The 25,192-nt window shown below is 46.2% G+C and overlaps 1 protein-coding gene across 4 annotated transcripts in view; it reads right to left on the bottom strand.

Moving 5' to 3' along the window:
- CACNA2D2 (calcium voltage-gated channel auxiliary subunit alpha2delta 2) overlaps positions 1-25,192 on the bottom strand; it is a 452,238-nt gene that overhangs the window by 146,025 nt on the left and 281,021 nt on the right. For all 4 annotated transcript variants that reach the window (XM_068253000.1, XM_068253002.1, XM_068253001.1 and 1 more), the window contains exon 4: positions 11,333-11,392. In XM_068253000.1, the coding sequence (XP_068109101.1) occupies positions 11,333-11,392 (60 nt within the window). The remainder of the gene's footprint in view (positions 1-11,332; positions 11,393-25,192) is intronic.

The following is a 25,192-nucleotide window of genomic DNA, read 5'->3' as shown; positions in this document are numbered from 1 at the left end:
GGCTTCCCCCACCCGAGGTGAGTACCCCCCAGGGGCCGTTTTGGCGTTACAGTTCCTCTTTAATAACTTATTTAATGTCCTAACTAGAGCTGATGTGCCTGGATATATGTGTTTTTTCTTGTTACTGACCCGTGTGGCCAGGGTTTTAATTCAGTGCACTCCCTCCTTCCCCGTATGTGTTTTTTTGTCAGCATGCACACAGCTTATGCTGGTGTATGTGCATGGTGCGCATGAATACATTACGTTAGCTCCCTTGTGCGATTGGTAATATTCCGCTATCTGTCCCAGGAGAGGACGTCAGGATGTGTGCTCCTAATCCCTAGGTAGGTTTAATGCAATGAATGTTTGCATGTCTGCACTATGCATGTTACAGGGCCAGAGTTAGGACACCTATGTTTACCTGGGTGCTTCTGCGCAGTATAGGTGACTAAGCATAAGAATGCATTCTTCTGTGAACTAAGACCCCGGCTTTTAACTTAGCTGTAAGTATAATAGTGGTGCCTAGATGAGTGAATCTGTGAATGCATTTGTTTGAACATTTGCATGTGAGAGTGCGAAGGGTTAATAGATGTTTGCTGTTTTCTAGGCACACCCCCTTCAGCACCTCCCTTTCCTTAATAACTTATTTAATGTCCTAACTAGAGGTGATGTGCCTGGATATATGTGTTTTTTTCCTGAGCTCCCATAAGCACTTGCTACTAAGGCTGAGAGTGCCAAGGCACTCTGGAGAAGCTGTGGGCGAGGCTTGTTTAGTTTATAAGGAATTAGAGTATTAAAACAACAGAAAAAAAGTATTTGGCTTGAGGAATGCCCTATAAACTATATGAAAGGAACACAATTATGCAATGAGTAAAAGTTTATCTTGGATCCACTTTAAAGGGAACCAGAGGTGAACGATTCACACAAAATAAACATATCAGTCGATAGCTTTAAAGAATAAATGCTCTCCCTGATAATTTTCGCCGCTCTGGTGTGCCTTTTTGAGTGTTTTTTATCCATTATTGCTCCAGGAAAAATCCAATATGGCCGCCGACTCATATCCCTTCTGCTTCCAGGTTATGAGCTGTTCTGGATGTGCTGTCTAGGCTCTATGACACTATAGACAAGCAGGGCTGCTGCTGCAGTCTTTCATCTGTGTGCTTTCAACTTTATTATTCTGGTATGCTGTGTGGCTGCCTGTAGGAAGTGTCTCTCATAGAAATGAAACTGCATACCAGGACTGTGGAGTCGGTACAAAAATCCACCGCCTCCGACTCCTCAGTTTAGGATTCCACCGACTCCTCGACCCCGACTCCTCTAATTTGCATATTACAATCTTGTTGATTGAAAGTATGTAACATGAAATTCGTCTCTTAACTGCCAACGCTTAGGAATTTTAAAAGACAACTGAAAGTAAGAAGGATATGTAGACTGCCATATTTATTCCCTTAAGTCATTGACTAAAACTAGTCCTTGGTAAGAGTATTTGTAAAAGGTACAGACTGGAACAAAGAACATCTATCAGACCCTAGGCAATGTAACTGTGGGTACATGTAAGAATGATGTGCAGGTACTCTGCAGGGGAAGGAGGAGATTCTTTCTCTATTGCACATTCTTCATGTACAATCTGAACATGGATCAGGCCCTAGGCAATGTGACTGTGGGTACATGTAAGAGTGATGTGCAGGTACTCTGCAGGAGAATGAGGGGATTCTTCCTCTATTACACATTCTTCATGCACAATCTGAACTAGGTATATGGGCGATAGACAACACCTCTGTGTTCAATGTGCACATCATTCTCAGTGGATTCCCTGCAGCTCTGTGGGGAGTGCATATGTAGAGTATAGTACTAATGTGTAACAAAGTAAACCTGAGACAGATGAAATTAAAGTTTTATACATACCTGGGGCTTCCTCCAGCCCCCTTCAGGCTAATCAGTCCCTTGCTGTCCTCCTCCGCCACCTGGATCTTCTGCTATGAGTCCAGGTACTTGAGCCAGTCTGGCATAGTGCGCATGCACACACTCCGCCGCCGGGAGCGTACTACACATGCGCAGCACTATTGTGCCGGTGCAGAATGCTCCTGGCTGTAGGAGCGGCACCTGGCTGGACTGCGCTGACTGGCTGAATTACCGGGACTCATAGCAGAAGATCCAGGTGGGGGAGGAGCACAGCAAGAGACTGATTGGCCTGAAGGGGGCTGGAGGAAGCCCCAGGTATGTATAAAACATTTCTTTTCATCCGTCACAGGTACCCTTTAATTCGTAGTCACCAAACCAAATTTTAACAACATATCAAATTATTTGATTTCATGAGCAAAAAGTGTGCATACATTTGCATAAACCAGCATCAACGCAGAATTATTTCCATCTCATTGACCATCTCTACTAGTGACACAGCTAAACATCAGGCTTTATTCTTACAGCATAGATGTTATTTAGTGTATATAAGAGATTCCTGTGTACACATCATATATACTGTACAGTCACAATCAGATATGTATATCTGACTTTAAAAATACGTGGACTGCTTTATTGAAGCAGCACAAGTAACTAATTTTGATTGGTTTATTTCATTTTTGTCGACTAAGCACAGCTATTACTGTATGTATATTATTTATGATGACTATGATCTGAGAAATAGAACATTTTATCATATTTTCTATTTTAATTACAGTTTAAATTCATTAGGAGTCGGAGTCGGTGCATTTTTTCCCCGACTCCGGGCACCCAAAATTGCCCCGACTCCACGACTCCGACTCCACAGCCCCTGCTGCATACAGTAGATAATAATGATGATTGGCTGCAAAGTGCACACAGATTACACAGTTACACTAGTCTGTTTCAGAGCTTCTTTCTGCAGGAGCAGCCCCTCCCATGTCAGCAGCTCTGAATATGCAAAGCAGGAAAGCTGAGCCAGGAGAGGGCAGGCTTGGGCTTGAAAAGACTCCACAGAAGAGTGACTCAGCTATAATGATTCCAGGTCAAACCTAGACTGAATGCTCAGTCGGGGATTCTTATCACAGCTGATAACAGACAGATTAAGCAGAGAAGAATGAAACTAATGCTGGGCATACACAGGTCGATTTTTTGTTATCAATTGAGCCGCTGATGGCTCAACTGATAATATCCGACGTGTCCGATGACCCGGCGGATCGATTCCGCGCTCGATCCCCGCGGGCGGACAATAGCGGAAAACGAGTGGAAGATAAGGAAGCGCCCCCGGGGACGAGCAGGAATTGATCAAGGCACGTGCGGGATGCGTCAGGAGCCGCAAAAACAATCCGTGTATGCCCAGCATTAAAGCAGGGTAGGCTTTTACTGTCATGTTCCCACTGATAAATGTAATAAAATACATGAGGGTGCTTGGTCTCTGGTTCTCTAGAGAAAGCATATGGAGGGATAGAGAAAATTAATGGAAGTGAAGTTGTGGGAGGGGCCTGGGGGAGGGGGCGAAGAGAGAAGAAGGAGGAGGTGAAGGAGAAGAGGACAGAAAAAAATGAGACTTTGAGGGAGCGTAGATTAGAAGAGTTGCAATGGTGCTATTATATTTCTGAATTATATTGCGCTAATAATCTGCATAAATATGACCAAAAACAATTGCTTTTTTATTTTTACTACAGGCAAAGGAAATAATTTATGTGCTGAGGGAAATGACCCAAGGTAAGCCTTCAGAAAGTAGTGAAGCCACCTGAACCCTTAGGCAACAATAGGGGCACCTAAACATGTCTGGTAATTCTAGAGCTATTTAGTAAGGAGACCTTTGGCAAGACTCCTATAGTTGCACTGCCTATAGAGCATGTCGTAGAGGCTGCGGCACTGGCGCTTTGAGTCCGCCAGGAGAAAAGCGCAAAAAAAATGTGCTGTGTCTTGTGTCTAGATCAGCCATGCTAAGAGGGGTTTCAGCCCATTCCTTCTTACAGAGAAGCTTCAACCCATGAGTGTTGAGGTATTCCTCGCATGAGCTATCAGTATCAGGTCCTTCAAGAACAATTCAACTTAAACAATTAGCTTCTTTCTGAAATCACAGTTGTACTACTCTTTGGTAAGATCGACTTGGGTATTTATGGTCATCTGGCTGTATGAACCAATTTTCTTCAGTTTCAATTCACAAACACTGCAGAAACTGTTTACGATTTAGAATTCATAATCACATCCATGATGGCAGCACAGTAGGCCCAAACCATGTTACCGATACCACCATGCATCTCTAACTGTTTTTGAGCCGGGAAGCAGTGGTTATGTTTTGCCACACATAATGCCTCCCAAAGAAGCAACAAATGTTTTTGTCTTATCCATCTGACAACATTTTTCCAACAGCCTTCTGACTCATTGATGTTGCCTTTAGCAAACTGCAGGCAGGGAGTCATGGTCTTTTTGGATAACAGTTCTTAATAGCAACTCTGCCAAACACATTATTTTGTGTCTTCCTGAATACTCAGACACTGAACCTTTACTTGCCCTAACAATAAACTCTCGTAGTTCATGGACATTAGTCAGAGGTTCTGAGGGATCTACTGCGTGCCTTGCTCTTAGGTGTGATGACTGTTGGTTGATCGTGACTGCTGAGGCTACCAATGGTATTCAACTGAAGCCATTTTTATTTAATCTGCTTGTAAGTAGGTTGCTAGAGACCAAACTCTAACTATAAAAAAATAGTTTTGTATATTGCACAGACTGGACCTTGATATAAACAAAAACAAATTTAAAACAGCAATAGACGAAGGAACAGAGGACATAAACTTTAAACACAGAGCAGCATAGCTCAAATGTCAGAGAAACTCTGCAGGATCTTTATTAAAGATCACGTCGCAGATTTCTTCAAACCAGTGAGAGAGAAACTTGTACATCCTAAGGATCCAACACCTAAAAAAACCCAAACACTTGGTGTATGCAGTCCAGTTTACTGAGGAGCGCAAAGATTTGTACACTAGGAAGTCAGTGCAAGCTCTTTAACCCAGGAGAGCTACCTCTGCAGGTCAAGACTGAGGTCTACCTACACCTCAAGGTGAAGGGAAATTATTTTTAAGAGGTGAAATAAACATTTTGGACACTGAAGAAGTATGGTTTGCAAGAGGCATAAAAGAGGCAATTTTTTAGCTTTAGGTTTGATACTTAACTATGAAGAGGGAAGGCTCTGGATTCTAGGGCATTCCTGGTCCCCCTCTCAGTCTCTTGGTTCCCCGCTGTTCCCAATCATATTTCCTGGTGGCTACGTCTTCGCCCTTCTTTGGCAGTCTTCTGAAGTACTCAGGGGACTTCTGAAAACAAGCAGCTCCATACTACGCTGGTGCATGTGCAGTTCGGAGCAGCTCGATTCCAGAAGTACTTAGAGAGCGGAGTACTTCCGAAGCATTCCGAGGAGACCAAAAGGCTTCTTCAACACTGAAGTTAGATTGCTGCAATGGGGGGGGGGGGGGGGGGGGGGGGGGGGTAGGGGGTAGGGATGGCGGTGGAACCAGGGTTGAGCAATTTTGGGTACCTGGAGTCTGAGATTTTATAAACTGAGGAGTCTATGGTTTTTGTACCGAATCCACAGCTCTGATAAGTTTTAGACTAAGGAGTCAGAGCCATTTTAGGTACCTAGAGTGGGAGCTTTCATAAACTGAGGAGTCGGATGATTTTTGTACCAACTCCACAGCCCTGGGTGGAATGAGGGGATGCAGAGAGGACCAGGAAGGCTCTATGGGATCCAGAGCCTTTCCTCTTCTTAGGTGAGTATGTAACTTTTTTTTGGCTCACTACAGGTACCCTTTAAATCAAACTCCAGTAGCTATTCTAAATGGAAAAGGGCCTTTAAGTTCACCGTTCATCAGTATAAAATTCTGTTTTATAATGCTTACTTAGACATTAAAAAGACTATATACAACCACATCCAGGCGTTTACATAATTAACATCTGCATAATGACTCAATTATCTAGACTGTTGGCAGCAGTGAGTGGATTACCATAACTTCTAACAGTTTAGACATCTCTACTATTGATTAGAACAGTGAAAGTTGCTGTTTGGGCTGGTTCACACTAGGTCCAGGCTAGGTGTCAGACTGCAGAGTGGATGGCAGTGGCTCAAAGGGGATGCAGGAAACACCCCGTACTTTCCTAACATCTCCACCATGTTCAAGGTTGTCAGCTGCATTTCTGAAGTGCTCAAACCCAACCTGCACAATATTTCAGACAACGCATGCATTACCATATAAGGCACACATCTGCTCTGAGGGCACTGCACAGTTCCACCAACTGCACAGCCTATCTGTACTATATGCATACACTGCCACTCTGGCATGGCGTGCACTGACCCTACATACAGATCATATATTGCGGTCACGCAAAATGATCAATAAAGTGAACCTGAGCCGAACAACCGGCCAAAAAGCTTCCCGAGTCCTCCATGCTTCTGCCGCCCCTCCCCAAGACTCTCTTTAACATCTGAGGCCACGCTCTTCTTCTGGCAAGAGTGTCTGCACAGCAGCAGCATGGAGCCGTTCGTGCAGGAGCGGCTTTGTCTTAGCTGCGCAGGCGCACTTGTGCAGGTGCAGTAAGGCCACACTAGTGCATGAAGAAGAGCGCAGTCCCAATGTTCCTACTGACAAACCCTTGTCGGTGGTGTTCAGTGGGGGTCTGTGCTGGCCAACAGGGGACCAGAGGATGGTACGGAAAGCCTCTACAGCAGGGGTCCCCAAACGTTTTGGGTCGAGGGCCGAGTCAACGTACTTCAGACTGCTGGGGGGGCCAGAGTATACATAAAATGATGTAGAAGGCTTTGGGGGCCAGACAGTGAAGCATACCTAGGTGACAACCTGCAGTCCAATTGGACAACGTGTAGCCACTTTATTAAAAAAACAAAACAAAAAAAAACAAAACGTTGCAACAGAGGTCAATAGAGACCAAATCAAAACAAGTACAACTTAATTAGCTTATGAAGAGTGCCTGTCATTCGTTGTTATGCTATTCAGGTGCATACAGTCAAAAATGCCGCAGAGTAAAAAATGGCGCACCGTTCTGCCGATCATAAAACGCTATTTACAGTTTTAATGTAAATACATTAAAACGGTAAATAGCGTTTTATAAAACAGCAGAACAGTGCGCCATTGAAAAATTCAGGGAGCTAGTCAGAGGAGGTCGGGCTGGAGGAGAGGCAGCGGGCAGTGGGCTGGCAGCGGGGGTCGGGCTGGAGGAGAGGCAGCGGGCAGTGGGCTGGCAGCGGGGGTCGGGCTGGAGGAGAGGCAGAGAGCAGTGGGCTGGCAGCGGGGGTCGGGCTGGAGAGGCAGCGGGGTGTAGGGAGTAGGATTAGGTAGCATGTGTATACATTACATTGTCCCGGCCAGCGATCGCTCCTTCACTTCACAGCTTGCACGAGTCCTGCATCCAGCCAATCACCATGCGGCTTCAGTTTCTGCATGGTGATTGGCTGGATGCAGGACTCCTGCAAGCTGTGAAGTGAAGGAGCGATCGCCGGCCAGGACAATGAAATGTATACACATGCTACCTAATCCTACTCCCTCCACCCCGCTCCCTCTCCAGCCCGACCCCCGCTGCCAGCCCACTGCCCGCTGCCTCTCCTCCAGCCCGACCCCCGCTGCCAGCCCACTGCCCGCTGCCTCTCCTCCAGCCCGATCCCTGCAAAAAAAAAAAAAAAAAACATATAAAACGATAAATATCGTTTTAAGTGCAGCGCCATTCTGACACTATTGGCGCTATGCGCCATTTTTGCCTGTCCCCATTCAGGTAACCATTATTATGTGACTCAGTAGTGCCCATTTAGGTGTTAACATTCCCATTCACCCTGTCTTCACAGAACTAGCAGTTGTGTATAAGATTCCATAAAGCATATTCTGCTAAGAATAGCTCCTTGGTGCTCCCCTCAGCAGCTGTCACCCCGGGCCTGGTTTGTCTATGCCTAAAAACGGCCCTGGGCATTCCTAAACCTATATAAACATTTTAGATCAGGAACAGTTGCATCAGCTTTGGAAAAATCAAAAGTATGTACAAGTGTCCCCATATGTAGCTGGTGTCCCCTCCAGCAACTTTCCAGGGGGATCGCTGTGACTCAACACCTATTGCTCATGAGGGGAATTCAGACAGTCATTTGGCTATTATACTGAAGAAGGTGGAAAGTGAGTATGTAAAACGCTTAGGGTTAGTATTGGTTAGGCGTAGATTAGCTGAGTTAGGTTTGGTGGGGAAGAAAGCTGAAAGTTAGTAGTGGGCTCACGAGTAATCAGGAGTGCTAACTCGTGATTCAAGTGAGGCTTAATTGCCGCAGGTGTGCAGCTGGATGATAAGGGGTTATTAACCCATAATGCTGCTGTCCTGTCTGCGCTTCAAACAGCTTGCACGCGTCCTATTGGTCGAGTTGCAAGCCTTACTACGTACACTTCCTCCTTCAAGCCGGAAGGAGGAAGTGCGCAGTGGTGAGGCTTGCAACGCATCCAATAGGGCGTGTGCAAGCTGTTTGATGCGCAGACAGGACGGCAGCATTATCGGTAAATAACCCCTCATCATCCAGCTGCACACCTGCGGCAATTGATCCACACTTGAATCGTGATTACTCGTGAGCCCACTACTAACCTTCAGCTTTCTTCCCCACTAAACCTAATTCAGCTAATCTACGCCTAACCAATACTAACCCTAAGCGTCTTACATACTCACTTTCCACCTTCTTCAGTATAATAGCCAAATGACTGTGTCTGAATTCCCCTCATGAGCAATAGGTGTTGAGTCACAGCGATTCACATATGCATACACATAAAATGCACATTTGCTCCAGAATGAAATGCGCTATAAATGTATTGTTCATATGCTGCTGTCACTTACAGTAGATGGTTAAGATCTGACAGGCTTTGGACTAGTCCATCTTCTCACAGGCGACTTTAAGAGTTTTCTTTATTTTCAAAAAGCACTTACTAAGTGGCAGATTCTCAGTTCAAATGCCAATATATTGTGCAAACAAGTAGGGATGGCTGGGCGTACACACAAAAACGGCACTGGCGAAATATGGGTGCAAGGTGAAGCTGAAAAACTGCTCATCCTGCTCCTGCAAAACGCCAGACAGCATTAATTACTATCCCCCTAACGGCCGCCATTGAAAGACGTAATTTGGCCACCAGCTACACTGTTTTCAAAGCAATTTGGGCTACGTTTTGTGATGGCAACTAAATTATCTGTCTACCTGTCTGAGCGCTGCTATAGCTGTAATTCACAGTATGGCCTATGGCGGCGCCCAAATCTCCAATGCCTATTTGCGCTGTTACGAGCTGGCTGGCATCTTTATTTATTCTTTACAAAAGCTGCCCTGTAAAGAATCTATACAAACTACCAAGCATCCCCCATGAAGAGATGGACTAATCCAAAGCCTGTCAGATATGTCAGATTTTTACTACCTACTGTAAGTGACAGGAGCATAGGAAACAAGTAAATTATAGTGCATTGTACACTGGGTGAAATGTACATCTTATATGTATTTGCTTTACATTTTACAATTTTTTACAATATGAATGCTATGGCAGAAGGTTAGAGTCAGGATGAGGCTAATATTGGGGTTAGGTGTCAAGAATAAGGTTTGGCAGTGCGAGGATCAATTAGAGCTGCATATCCAACAACACAGAACAAGTACCAAAATCACTCACAATAAGAGTGGCCTAACTTATATGGCAGAGTATTGGGGGTGCATTTTACCAGTACTCTTCTTCCCTCACACTGAATCTAACAGTGCCAGAATTACTTGCTCCAAGGACTGTTGAGGAAGCCATACATCACTTAAAGGGAACATAAACTGAGAAGGATATGGATTTTTACTTTTAAAATAACACCAGTTGCCTGACTCTCCTGCTGATCCTGTGTCTCTAATACTTTCAGCCACAGCCCATCAACAAGCATGTAGATCAGGTGCTCGAACTGAAGTCAGACTGTATTAGCTGCATGCTTGTTTCAGGAGTGTGATCCAGATTCTACTAGAACCAAAGAGATCAGCAGGAGAGTCAGGCAACTGGTATTGTTTAAAATGGAGTTAAGGTTCCCTTTAATTTATGGGCAGATCGACCATGAGACAGATCCCTCTCTGGTTGAATGTGATCAAAGAGGGATCTGCTGCCTGCCCATACACTGCAGACCGATTTTGGAATTAAATATTTTGGAAATCGGCCTAGTGCCGCAGCCTCTTGCCTGCCGCCCCCCCCCCCCCCCAAGTGTCCCCCCCAGGAGGACCATGCTCAGTAAAGTCTCACCTGTCCGCCTGGGTGACGCCTAGCTTTCTCTGGTGTTCAGCATCACCGAGATTGCCTGTACCACGTGGTCCCAGGCATGTGTAGTGACGTCACATATGCGCCTAGTGCCACGTGGTACAGGCAATCGTAGGCACGGTGGACTCCAGAAGAAACCAGGAGCCGTGGCGGTGGACCTTTACACTGCACACAGGTAAAGGGGGACACTTTTACACTTGGAGGGACTTGGCTGGAGGTCCATCTATCATCGCGATATGGAATGCTGTTACTGGCGAACTCTTGATCAGGCACTTGCAGCAGAAATTTTTCAGCATGTCTGATCAATCCTTCCAATCGATTTTGCCCGATACTCTTTCAATTTGATACAATCATCGACTATGAATGTCAATCAGGCCACAATATCGAGTGGTGTATGGGCATCTTTATTCTATATTCCCTTTATTATCCATTTTCTCTTTTATGCAATGCCAGCATATACAGTACATAGGTCCTGCCAATAAAGCTCACCTGAGCCTGAGTGGTTCTGAACAGAAGTGAACTGAGAGAGAAGAGAGAGAGAGAGAGAGAAGAGAGAGAGAGAGAGAGAGAGAGAGAGAGAGAGAGAGAGAGAGAGAGAGAGAAGAAAGAAAGAGAGAGAGAGCGCGAGAGAGATAGAGAGGAGAGAAGAGAGAGAAGAGAGAGATAGATAGATAGATATAGAGATGGAGAGAGAGAGAGAGAGAGAAAAGAGAGATAGAGAGAGAGAGAGAGAAGAGATAGATAGATAGAGAGAGAGGAGAGAGAGAGAGAGAGAGAGAGAGAGAGAGAGAGAGAGAGAGAGAGAGAGAAGAGAGAGGAAAAAAGCACAGTCTGGAGGGACAGTGGTAGCCAGCAGACTCCCACCCTGCTGGTAATAAGGAACCAGCTCAGACACATGAACATTCAGGGACTAAGAAGACAGTATTATGACAAATGTGCAGAGAAGACGTCACTCGCAATGAAATGATATATATAGCCTGAGTCAGATTTACTCAGATACAATTCTGTGGGAGGAGAAGCGGTGGTGGATCCTGCGGTGCACAGACAGAAGTGTGAAACGTGAAGGTTGGGAGGGAGGACGGGGTCTGAAGGGGAGTCAGTAGAAGTGTACTCACCCTGATGTTATCCTGCCAGCGGTGAGCCTTCTGGAACTCCTCTGCGGCCCGAGCCAGTCTCTGCAAGACAAGAGCCAAACAACACCGTTAACAGCTTACCAAATGCAGTCACCCAACAAAGCAAATTAAGCAGATCAAACTCGGTTGCTCAAGCTTTCATAGTCCTCCCTGTCACGTCTGGCCAGTTAAGGCATCACATAGACTATAGTTATGCTCGTGTGTATGAGGACTCATGGAAGAGCATGTGAACTGATCTGCTGGTCACAATCATGGACTTTAACAGGAAGTGACAACAGCCAATCAGGGCCTTGCAAATCTATCAGCTGATCAAACTGATTATACAATTCTCTAGGAGTCCTGATCAGGGCAGGTTCTAGCTAGACTTGTAGGCCAGAGGGCAAAATGGCACATGGAGAGGAGTCTAGCAAAGAGCAGTGCCTGCCTATTTAATGAAAGGGGGGGGGGGGGTGCCAGCACACACAGACTCACATCAGGCAGACTCTGCGAGTCAGGCAGAAGCAGCAGACCAGCGGGGGAGACTGAAAAAGCTGAGTGTAGAGCTGATGCTGCTCCCTACAGTCTGCTGCCCTGAAACACATGATTCAGTAGGTAACATGGTAGGACCGCCCCTGGTTCTGAGGAACACTGTTTGACCAACTTTGGATTTGTGATTTACCGTATTTTACACATTTATATCCTGAAAAATGTAACAGGAATGGCTGGAACCCCTAGTCGCACTTTCGCGTGGGCTGAGCATGCAAAGGATACGGTATTATAACATCAATATGTTAAGCCTTCTGAGGGGCCCTGAAGGCAACAATATAGAACACAGGACAGTGGGGGAACGAGGCAATGGAGAGAGGAATGGGAAAACTCTTTGGGATCCCCACCCTTCTCTCTTCTTTAGGTGAGTATCTGAATTTTCTTCAGGTCAATTCAAGGTTGCTTTAAGAGCAATATTCAGAAAGCCAAAAGCTTGATTGCTGTTTACTGTCTACATGTGCTTCCTCTTTACCGCCAGACTGTACACCTATACCAAACATTTGTGGCTGCCCCCTGGTGGTCTGTCGGCTGCTTTGTGTCTTTCCTGCCCTCGTCAAATCCTATACCTGCCATCAAGTAATACATGTGATGAAAATACGTCCATATCTGTGATCTTCTATCGGGTCTGCTGGGATGGCGCAGGACAGCGTGTGAAAAGGATTACATAGAGTAGTACCCAGACTTGATGTGCCGATCACAGATATATATGCAATGCAGAGAGGAGGTAAGGAGAAACATGATGAAGCTATAAAGCTGGCAGGCAGCACCTCAGCAGTATCTGATGTACTCGTACAGGCTTCTGATAGAAAAGCAAATGTAAACACTAGGCTGCCAGGGGTCTGAGAGAAGATTCCTGTAATGTTTTATAAATGCTTTATGAGTCACAAAGCAACTCTGAATTGATTTAGCATGTCTAGGTGGTAACAACTCTCATCTTTTAAGCTTATAGGTGCTGACAATCTGCTACAGCCAAGTCCTGGAGAACAAATTCTGTTATAAAAATGAGGGTTAACATTGAGCAAGCTGCAGTAATATGACACCTTCAGGAACTGATGCGCATAGCTAAATGTACATAATTTATAATTTACGTAACCTCCAGAGCGCATTATATTTTCACACTGCTAGGGATGACCCTCATTAGAACCAGCAGCACATTTATACTGAGTTTCCCGACTGCTCCACTCCTGCCTTCGTTTTGCCTTGAGACAGCTGCCTCAGGCTATGTGCAGACAGACGCTGGGAAGGAGAGGAAAATGAACACCATGTAAATGCCCGCATTATTTTCTATGTGCCTGAAATTACATTGGTTTGGCATTTAATGCCGTTCAGTAAGCAGTCATCTATTTACCACATTTTTTACCCCTCTTTACAGCCGGACAACTCCAGAACCCTTGAACTTGCCCTTTGGTCTGCAGTACGATGAGGAGTCCAAGTTTTTTAGGTATTGTGGGCTGGCTTGGATCATATCAGCCAATGTTTTACAGATGCAGAGTATTGAAAAATGCTGAACAAGAATGCAGTCACATCAATTAGCGCAGATGGCTGTGCGATCAGAACGCAACGTGTACGATCGCACGCCATCTGCACTGCTATGCGCTGCTGATCCCATGCAGTACAGTGAATGGGGCAGCGCTGTGATTCATGAAAAAGCATGCAGCAGTATATTTACGCATCGCACTGCAGCGCAAAGCATATGATGGGAATGGTAGAAGGGCTGTCTATGTCCTTCTACCATTCTTACGTGTTGCACACGATACGCGCTGCCGAATGCGCAGGGCAGCGAGTATAGTCTGAACGTGGTATTAAACAAATGCCTATTAAAGCGGACCTGCACAAAGAAACTTCCTCTCTGCTCTAAAAGATAAGCAACAGCATAATAAAAGATAAGCAACAGCGTAATACCTTTAGAGAAAAACATTTCTTTGTTACAGCTAATACAAATCCTGCAATAAATCTGTAGTGTCTACTTCCTGCTTTTATGGAAGCAGACATGGGGTTAAAGGACAACTGAAGCAAAAGGGATAGGAAGACTGCCATATTTATTTCATTTTAAGCAATACTAGTTGCCTGGCTGTCCTGCTGATCCTCTGCCTCTAATACTTTTAGCCACAGACCCTGAACAAGCATGCATTCTCACTACAGTCATCCTTTAACATCCTGTGTTTACAAATTAGCTGCTTTGCCGAGACAGATGAGATTCCTGAGCTCATATAGCTGAGAGATCAAATTGTAGTTGTAATTAGTCAGAGATGAGGGGGAAACAGGCTCTCGATCTTCTGCCTCTAATAGTTTTAGCCATAGACCATGAACAAGCATGCAGCAGATCAGGTGTTTCTGACAAGATTAGCTGTATGCTTGTTTCTGGTGTGATTCAGATACTACAGCAGCCAAATAGATCAGCAGGGCTGCCAGGCAACTGGTATTGTTTAAGAGGAAATAATTATGGCAGCCTCCATATACCTCTTACTACACGTGTCCTTTAAGGCCCCTTTTACTCCTAAGCGGTGCAGTGATCGCTGGGCAGGAAGTACATCGACAGGAGTGGTGGCTGGATAGAGTACTGGTTAAGGGCTCTGCCTTTGACATGGGAGACCAGGGTTCGAATCCTGGCTAGGTCAAGTACCTATTCAGTAAGGAGTCCAAGGCAAGACTCCCTAACACTGCAGGGTGGCCTCTTGAGCGCGTCCCAGTGGCTGCAGCTCTTGAGCGCTTTGAGTCCGACAGGAGAAAAGCGCTATACAAATTTTTCGGATTATTATTATTATAAGTACGTCACTGGGATTCCCATTGGTCCATGCACCGAACCACGTTTACACTCACTGCGTTGCCCATAGACTTGCACTGCTGCATAATCTGTGTGGTAGGCAGGGTTCATGCGGCAACACGCTGCAGCCTTTGCAGTGGTTTTGGATACTTCCGGCGCACCACGTCACATCGCATGAAGTGTGCAAGTCTCCATAGACTTGCATGGCCCTTACGGCAGGGAAACGTAACGCGGTGCAACGCAGTGCACTAGTGTTAAAGGGGCCTCAGGGCCGCTAACATGTGTAACCTGTGCAATTGCATGGGGTGCCATGAATAAAGTCAACAGAGTTCCAGTATTATCTTAAAGAGGAACTCCAATGAAAATAATGTAATGAAAAAAAAATTACTTAATTTTTAGAATAATTCTGTATAAATGATTTAGTCAGTGTTTGCCTATTGTAAAAGCTTTCCTCTACCTTATTTACATTCTGACATTTATCACATTGTGACATCATAACTGCTGGCAGGTGAGAAGGAGATGCTGCTTTTTTGGCAGTTGGAAACAGCTGTTTTTTCCCACGATGCAACAAGGCTCCCACAATGTGATGTCAGCCACAATATCAGCCATACAGAGCCCCCTGATGATCTATTTGAGAACAAAAAGGATTTCTCATTGGAAAGGGGACATCAGCTACTGATTGTGATGAAGTTCAACCCTTGGTTACAGTTTCTCAGAACCAGAGAGGGAGAGCATAACAGTTTTATACATCCCTGGGGCTTCTTCCAGCCCCATCAGCCTGGATCGTTCCCACACCGCTTTTCTCCGCTGCCTCTGTCTACCGGTACCGGGTCCCATCATTTCGGCCAGATGACGCAAGCGCAGTGCGCTGACTCCGTACTGCGCAGGCGCGTGCGTAAAGCAGGCGCCGGCGAGATGGAGGAAGCCCCTGTGGATGCGTCCAACTGCAGTGAGGGGACCCGGGACCGGCGATAGAGGCAGCGGAGGACAGCGGCGTGGGATCGATCCATGCTGATGGGGCTGGAGGAAGCCCTAGGTATGTATACATTTTTTTTTTCATTTTTCAAGTGCCTTCGTCTCTGGTTCCCTTTAACCACTTTTACAATACCCTCGTTTGATCCCATAAGCCCCAGTGGAGTAGGCACCATGGTACTCATCTTTACTAACCTAATGAAGGTCATCTAACACTTACAGTGTATAGGTATATGGCTCATACATTGCATCTGGTAAAAGTGAACCGATTAAAACACAAAGGTATTAAGTTCTATTACTCAAAGCAATTTTAATATTTTGCTATGGTTTAGATGAGGCCACCTTAATAAACGCTGGTATAGGGCACAAAGAACGGTAAGAGTATCTCTTGCATGCACCCCTAAAAACTAGTTTACAGCAGCTGTAGCCAAGCAAATGTTTGTCAAAGCAAAATATAGATACAGAGCAGCTAAAGTACATCAGTATCCATTGACTAGCACTGTCTACAAATCCTTACACCGAGGACCCCTTACAATAATAGAGGTGAGTCCATATGGTGTTTGTGTATACTTGAGATCTTGGGCTCGATTCAGTAAACCGTGCTAAGTGTTAGCACGCCTGTGAAAAGCCCTATATCATGCCTAAAGTTAGTTTAGGCATGATAAATTCACATCTAAAGACTTTAGGCGTGATAACTAGGGTGCTAACTGGGTTAGCACCCTTTACTAAATTCACATCGCGCGCACAGTCCCACACGCAAAACTTTGCACGCGCACCGCGAAAACAGCACACCCGATGCGCCTATAAGGTCGCATTGGGTGCGACCTTAATGTCGCACCATGTGACATTAAAGTCGCACGCTATGCGACCTTATAGGCGCATCAACGCACCGTTTTCGTCGCACCGCGATGCGACATTTCGCGCACACCGCGCTGTGGGAACGCAAAGTTTTCAGTGTGGGACTTTGCGCGCGATGTAAATTTAGTAAACGGTGCTGACCCAGTTAGCACCCTAGTTATCATTCCCAAAGTCTTTAGGTGTGCTAACTGGGTTAGCACCGTTTACTGAATCAAGCCCCTTGTCTGTATAGTTTACGTTTAATTGATTTGCACTCACTTATAGACCAGTTTGGGGCACTAGGGGGCAGCAGAGTAAACTAAAAGGTGACAGGTTTCTTAGTGGGGCATTCCATCAGTCTATTGTTTCATGCCATATGCATCATCCACTATGATAGACACACATTCACCATAAACATAAATCTTTTTGTGAGGAATAATTGAGTGTTTGTTGCAGCAAGGTGTACAATAATTTGGCCAACATGATTACCCTTGGTCATTGTGTTATCTTCAATTCAAATTCTTCATGCATGCCATTGCCTATCCTTGTTGTCTGTTACGACTACTGGCTGCCTGTTCTATCGCCTGCTTCCAGTCTGTCTGCCCCTATCGCATGCCTGTCCCACCGCTTGTCTGCCTGTTCTATTGCCTGCTTCCAGTCTGTCTGCCCCTACTGCATGCCTGTCCCACCTCTTGTCTGCCTGTTCTATCGCCTGCTTCCAGTCTGTCTGCCCCTACTGCATGCCTGTCCCACCTCTTGTCTGCCTGTTCTATCGCCTGCTTCCAGTCTGTCTGCCCCTATCGCATGCCTGTCCCACCACTTGTCTGCCTGTTCTATCGCCTGCTTCCAGTCTGTCTGCCCCTACTGCATGCTTGTCCCACCGCTTGTCTGCCTGTTCTATCGCCTGCTTCCAGTCTGTCTGCCCCTATCGCATGCCTGTCCCACCGCTTGTCTGCCTGTTCTATCGCCTGCTTCCAGTCTGCCCCTACTGCATGCCTGTGCCACCTCTTGTCTGCCTGTTCTATCGCCTACTTCCAGTCTGTCTGCCCCTATCGCATGCCTGTCCCACCGCTTGTCTGCCTGTTCTATCGCCTGCTTCCAGTCTGTCTGCCCCTACTGCATGCTTGTCCCACCGCTTGTCTGCCTGTTCTATCGCCTGCTTCCAGTCTGTCTGCCCCTACTGCATGCTTGTCCCACCGCTTGTCTGCCTGTTCTATCGCCTGCTTCCAGTCTGTCTGCCCCTACTGCATGCCTGTCCCACCTCATCTGCCTGTTCTATCGCCTGCTTCCAGTCTGTCTGCCCCTATCGCATGCCTGTCCCACCGCTTGTCTGCCTGTTCTATCGCCTGCTTCCAGTCTGTCTGCCCTTACTGCATGCTTGTCCCACCACTTGTCTGCCTGTTCTATCGCCTGCTTCCAGTCTGTCTGCCCCTACTGCATGCCTGTCCCACCTCTTGTCTGCCTGTTCTATCGCCTGCTTCCAGTCTGCCCCTACTGCATTGTGTTATCTTCAATTCAAATTCTTCATGCATGCCTATCCTTGCTGTCTGTTACGACTACTGGCTGTCTGTTCTGTCACCTGCTTCCAGTCTGTCTGCCCCTACTGCATGCCTGTCCCACCTCTTGTCTGCCTGTTCTATCGCCTGCTTCCAGTCTGTCTGCCCCTATCGCATGCCTATCCCACCGCTTGTCTGCCTGTTCTATCGCCTGCTTCCAGTCTGTCTGCCCTTACTGCATGCTTGTCCCACCACTTGTCTGCCTGTTCTATCGCCTGCTTCCAGTCTGTCTGCCCCTACTGCATGCTTGTCCCACCTCCTGTCTGCCTGTTTTGTCACCTGCTTCCATTTTGTCTGCCCCTTACTGCATGCTTGTCCCACCTCTTGTCTGCCTGTTATATCGCCTGCTTCCATTCTGTCTGCCCCTACTGCATGCATGTCCCCACCGCTTGTCTGCCAATTTTAGCCCACAATTGGACACATGTATTGATCGAACATCCTTTAAAATCTCAGGTCAACATGCTCGACTGTGTGCGCGGCGGTAACGGCGTGCTATAATTGAATAACGAATGTGATGGAAGCCCAAGGCCGCTGTCCCCTTAATGTTTTAAGTCCCCCCAGTGTCCTATGCACTTAACTTTACCTGGCACACTGCCTGCAAGTGTCCGCCGTACTTCGGCATCCTGGCCCCACGTGATTACAAGCATATACATGTTACAACGCCGGAAACCATGTGGGGGCGCAAATGTGGACGTACTGGGAGGCGACAGTGTGGATGGCAGCAGGTAAAGTATAACTGCATGGGGCACAGCCGGGAACAGAAAATATTAGGGGGACAACGGCCAGTGGTGGTGTCACAAGGCTTGTTCCCGCAAGATTTCATGCTGAAATGAACTGGGAATCAGACTGTGGTTTATGGCAGCCAACAGATCTCTCTCCAATCGGAGCCAGATCTGTCTCTTGGTCAACCGGCCACCAAAATCGCTAGATGTATAGGTACCTCTAGAGTCTAGACCTTAGGCAAGCATTTTGTAGAAATCTTGTCCAAGAACAATCACAGTGGGACGCAATAAAAAGCTATTGGAGCCTCAGCTGTGTGCTGCTGCCACCCCCTAAACTCAGCACATGTGGCGAGATAAGAAATGGACACATCAAAAAAATAATGATGGAGCAAAGAACAACATGTCCTTTTAATGGGTTACATCAAATCAAACATCTAATTTATTAAAAATGTCTAATTGTGTATAACCACCTCAGGTCTACCTGTCAATTATCCCGTCTGTCTCTTCTGCCCCTTGATTGTCTTTCAATGTTTTCTGTCTGAACTGTTTCCTTCACAACTTTAGAGTTTGCTTAACCCCACTCTCCCCCCTTAACATCTTTTTGGTCTGCCCCGCTTCACTTTTCGGACTTATCTCCACTATGCATATCTCTACTGTCTTATTTCATGTCCATCCTTTCTCCTGTTAGTTTGCCTTTTTTTCTCTATTCAAACTGTCTATTTTACTTAGTGTCCATTTCCACTAGGGAGAATTTGTGTGCATAAGCCGCACGCAAATTCACATATGCAATGTATTTCAATGTGCCTGTTTCCATTACAGGTGAAAATTGCTTCCCCCTACAGGCAAAAAAATAAAATAAAAAAAGGGCTACCTCTGTAACAATTTTCTGCACAGTTTACGCGTTTTCGTGGGTTTTTTAAAAAATGTTTTTGCATGTTTACGCATGTGTTTGTCAATAGTGATTATTGACGATGGGAAAATAAAAAACAAAAAATTGCTTACGCATGTGAATTTGCAGGAAAAACGGCCGCAAAGGCATGCACATTCATATCATACACATTCGCGTGCAGAAAATAGCATACAAATTTGCATGCTTGTAGTGGAAACGAGCCCTAACCCTCATATTATCATTCTGTCTTAGGCCTTACACACAATGGCAGAAATGTTGCTATCTGGGTAGGTCTTATACACAATGGCAGAACTCTTCAGGTAATCAATTGCTCCATTCGATTTCCAGTTTGATAATCAGTTGGACGGAAATGTCAACTAAACGGGCATATCTTTATTCTCGGCAAGTTCCAAGCGGATTTCCTGCTCCTGTCACACGACATTGATCAGATGTCTGCACACCCACATGGTGTGACATGTGCACCACTGATTGATATTTACTTCTGTGTCCACTCCAAAACGAATAAAATGACCATTTATCAGTTGTTTCCTAACTGCTGGCAGAAGATTTTACTCCCAGGTTTCACGCGGTAAGATGATTATAATCAGTGGCGTGAGTAAGGAGCTTGGGGTCCTAGTGTGAGTTTTACATGGGGACAAATGCACTCTATTAATATGGAGCCCAAAAACCTACCAAGGACAGCTGCTGTTTCAGAGAGGTGTATCTAGAGTAAGGAAACGGTTAAGGATTACCACGATGCAATGCACATATAGAGGTGGTTAATACCAGCATAGTATCAGTACAGAGTTAAAGCAAAAAAGTGTAAAGTGTAAAATATGTGCAAACAGACAAATAAGAAGTACATTTTTTCCAGAGTAAAATGAGCCATAAAATACTTTTCTCCTATGTTGCTATCATTTACAGTAAGTAGTAGAAATCTGACAGAAGCGACAGGTTTTGGACTAGTCCATCTCTTCATAGGGGATTCTCAGCAAGGCTTTTATTCTTTATAAAGATATTCCTTAAAAAGGATTTAAACAATGATGCTGGCCAGCTTCCCTGCTCGCTGCACAGTTTTTTTTGGCAGTTGGACAGAGCAACTGTCATTGCTTTTGAAAATAAATAAATCCCTGAGAATCCCCCATGAAGAGATGGACTAATCCAGTCCTAGTTCATTTTACTCTGGAAAAGATGTACTTCTTATTTGTATGTTTGCACATATTTTAAATGTTAAAATTATTCGCCATAGTGCCACTTTAATAAGATGCACAATAAGGGAAAGAGGCGTCCTGATTTGAATAAAAGCTTTTAAAACCAGTTTAAAAACGAAAAGGAAAAATGAGGTATCTTACCTCAATGACGAAATCTCTGTAAACTTACAAAAGATTTTTATTTGAGCACAGGCAACGCGTTTCGCGGGTCTGAGCCCGTTTCCTCAGGCCAATACAGTGCCAAATGACAGAAATCATGTAGCATAGGGAGCCTCCTTTGAGAGGCTCCCTATGTTACATGATTTCTGTCATTTGGCACTGTATTGGCCTGAGGAAGCGGGCTCAGACCCGCGAAACGTGTTGCCTGTGCTCAAATAAAAATCTTTTGTAAGTTTACAGAGATTTCGTCATTGAGGTAAGATACCTCATTTTTCCTTTTCGTTTTTAAACTGGTTTTAAAAGCTTTCTTTCCCTTATTGTGCATAGTTATACCCCCGTACACGTTTGTCCGAGGGGTGGTGACAGAACACCCGTTGTTTTACCACGGTTAATGCTTTGTCCATCCTTTTTCGTTTAAGAGAGCGACCGCAACCAGATCCCCTTGCAACCCTCCTTTGTGAGTAGCCCTTTCAATCAATTGATTTCTCCACATACCTATTATTGACATACTGCACTATTGGGCTCCCTTTTTTGTCTCCTGTATTTTTTTCTATAGGGTGCCAAGACACCCCAACCACGATTGCACTTTAATAAGATGGATAACGGAAGACCTCTAGTAGGCCCCTCTAGTCCAGTGGCCCCAGTGTGGTTGCTGCCTCTGCATCCCCTATTGCTATGCCACTGATTATAATGTATCGTTTACTACATTATGAATTAAGGTTAGCCTGTGTGTACAGTACCTACTCACTGTCCATTTGTTTACCTTTGTCTGCTCAACTTCCTGCCAGTCTCATATCCACACTGCCCTCCTGCTTCTTGTCAGTCTGTCTGTCCTCCCTCCAGTCAATCTGTCTATCACTCCTGCCTTCTATCAGTCTGCTGTCCTGCCTCTTCTCAGTCTGTCTCTCCTGCCTCCAGTCAATCAATCTGTCCAGCCTTTTGTCAGTCTGCTCATCTCTCCTGCCTCCTGTCAGTCTGCTGCCCTGCCTTCTGTCAGTGTGTTTCTCTCTCCTGTCTTTCCTCAGTCTGCTGTCCTGCCTCTTGTCAGATGTCTGTTCCAATCCTACTCTGCTGTCCTGTCTTCTGTCAATCAATCTGTCCAGCCTTTTGTCAGTCTGCTCGTCTCTCCTGCCTCCTGTCAGTCTGCTGTTGTGCCTTCGGTCAGTCTGTTTCTCTCTCCTGCCTTTCATCAGTCTTCTGTCCTGCCTCTTGTCAGATGTCTGTTCCAATCCTACTCTGCTGTCCTGCCTTCTGTCAATCTTTATCTGTCTCTAGATTACTCTCCTGCCTCCTGTCAGTCTGTCCGTTCTGCCTCCAGTCAGTCTGCCCATCTCTCCTGCCTCCTGTCAGTCTGCTGTCCTGCCTTCTGTCAGTCTGTGTATCCCTCCTGCATCTTGTTAGTGTGTCTCTACTCTGCTGTCCCACCTCTTGTCTGTCCCAATCCTACTCTGCTATATTTCCTACTGTTAGTCTGCAGTCTCTTGTCAGTCTGTCCTGCTTCTTGTCTGTGTCTTCTGTCTCCAGTCAGCGGTCCTGCCTCTGGTCAGATGTCTGTCCTGAATCTTGTCAGTGTGTCTCTAGTCTGCTGTCCCACCTCTTGTCTGTCCCAATCCTACTCTGCTGCCTTGCCTCCTGTCAGTTTGTGTGCCTGTCCTGCCTCCAGTCTGCCTTCCTGCCTCCAGTGTCTTCTGTTTGTTTACCAGAATGTCTACCAGATATGAAGTCTGTTGTTCATTTACCTTTAGCTCTATCTATATCTGATATATTTTGACATGCAGTGCAACATATACATTTGTATGGAGTGATGAATCTATATTACACACACACTATGTGTACACACACACACACACACTTTATATACACACACAACACTGCACACACGCATACACGAATGCTCAGCATGTGTAGCACATGTGATAATTGTGCAGTAAAAGCTTTTGCTGTACCTGAAAGGCGGATATTCTGTGGGCGTAATAAGCAGCGGAGCACAGCGGGATCTGGCAGTGAGTGATGGGAGCAGAGGATGTAACTCATGCACTGCCAGAGACACGTCTACCTATAGAGCTATGCCACTGCCTAACTGTACCATGCACAATGCAAAGGCAATTCTACATCAAGCACAGGGCAGCTGCCACCACCTTACACCCTGATCAGCAGGGGAAGCAGCACAGTACTATTATAGGCTTTACACCCAGCAAACACCTCTATCTTCAGCACTGCTGAAGAGACAAGATACGATTCATGGCTGAGGCCTCCCTGGTTATGACTCAAACAAGGGTTCCTCAGCAGCACTATTATCTACATACAGGCCTGTGATCATTTTGCTTTAAGAATTGACAACACTTAAGCATTATATAGCTGGAAGTAGGCCCTTGAGCACTGTGTTGCCGGCTACAAAAAGGTGCAATGTGTTCCGTGCACCAGTGATAGATAGTACGCACTGCAATGTACGCACTGCAATGTACACACTGCAATCACACTCCAGAGACTGACCATGTGCCCAGAGTTCCAGACATGGGTCCTGTGCACTGTGCTCCAGAGGAGTCTGCTATGCACTGCACTCTAGAGATGTTCTCTATGCACTGCGCTTCATAGATGGCACTTATGTTCTGCACTCTAGAGGAGGTCTCTATGCACTGCACACCAAAGATAGCCTCTATGGAATGCGCTCCACAGTTCCCAATATAAAGGTTGCCTCTATGCTCTAGAGATGGCTTCTATGCACTGTCCCATGCACTGCAATACAGTGATGGCCTCTATGCACTGTGCTCCAGAGATGGCTTCTATGCACTGTGCTCCAGAGATGGCCTCTATGCACTGTGCTTCAGAAATGGCCTCTATGCACTGCACTCCAGAGATGGCCTCTATGCACTGCGCTCCAGAGATGCCCTCTCTGCACTGTGCTTCAGAAATGGCCTCTATGCACTGTGCTTCAGAAATGGCCTCTATGCACTGCACTCCAGAGATGGCCTCTATGCACTGCGCTCCAGAGATGCCCTCTCTGCACTGTGCTTCAGAAATGGCCTCTATGCACTGTGCTTCAGAAATGGCCTCTATGCACTGCACTCCAGAGATGGCCTCTATGCACTGCACTCCAGAGATGCCCTCTCTGCACTGTGCTTCAGAAATGGCCTCTATGCACTGCGCTTCAGAAATGGCCTCTATGCATTGCACTCCAGAGATGGCCTCTATGCACTGTGCTTCAGAAATGGCCTCTATGCACTGCACTCCAGAGATGGCCTCTATGCACTGCGCTCCAGAGATGCCCTCTATGCACTGTGCTTCAGAAATGGCCTCTATGCACTGCACTTCAGAAATGGCCTCTATGCATTGCACTCCAGAGATGGCCTTTATGCACTGCGCTTCAGAAATGGCCTCTATGCACTGCACTCCAGAGATGGCCTCTATGCACTGTGCTCCAGAGATAGCCTCTATGCACTGCACTTCAGAGATGGCCTCTATGCACTGCGCTCCAGAGATGGCCTCTATGCACTGCGCTCCAGAGATGGCCTCTATGCACTGCGCTCCAGATATGGCCTCTATGCACTGCGCTCCAGAGATGGCCTCTATGCACTGCGCTCCAGAGATGGCCTCTATGCACTGCGCTCCAGAGATGGCCTCTATGCACTGCGCTCCAGAGATGGCCTCTATGCACTGCACTTCAGAAATGGCCTCTATGCACTGCGCTTCAGGGATGGCCTCTATGCACTGTGCTCTAGAAATGGCCTCTATGCACTGTGCTGCAGAGATCGCTTCTATGCACTGCGCTTCATAAATGGCCTCTATGCACTGGACTCCAGAAAATTGCATCTATGCATTGTGCTCTAGAGATGACCTCTGTGCAATGCTCTCCAGAGATGGGTCCTATGCACTGCGCTCCAGGGTTGGCCTCTATGTACTGCACTCTAGAGATCTCCTCTATGCACTGCGCTCCAAAGATGGCCTCTAAGCACTGCGCTATAGAGGTGGCCCAACACTGTGATCCAGAGATGGCCTCTAAGCACTGCACTTCCAGAGATTGCCCCACACACTATGATCCAGAGGTGGCCTCTATGCACTGCGCTCCAGAGATGGCCTCTATGCACTGCGCTCCAGTGAGGGCCCAACCCACTGCAATCCAGAGATGGCCTCATACACGGAGCTCTAAAGAGGGCCTCTATGCTTTGTGCTCCGGAAATGGCCTCTATATACTGCACTCCAGAGATGG

This window comes from Hyperolius riggenbachi, chromosome 9, assembly GCF_040937935.1.
Source record: "Hyperolius riggenbachi isolate aHypRig1 chromosome 9, aHypRig1.pri, whole genome shotgun sequence".
Classification (NCBI taxonomy): Eukaryota; Metazoa; Chordata; class Amphibia; order Anura; family Hyperoliidae; genus Hyperolius; species Hyperolius riggenbachi.
Note: the sequence above shows the minus strand (reverse complement) of the source record. Positions and strands in the feature narration are given on the sequence as shown.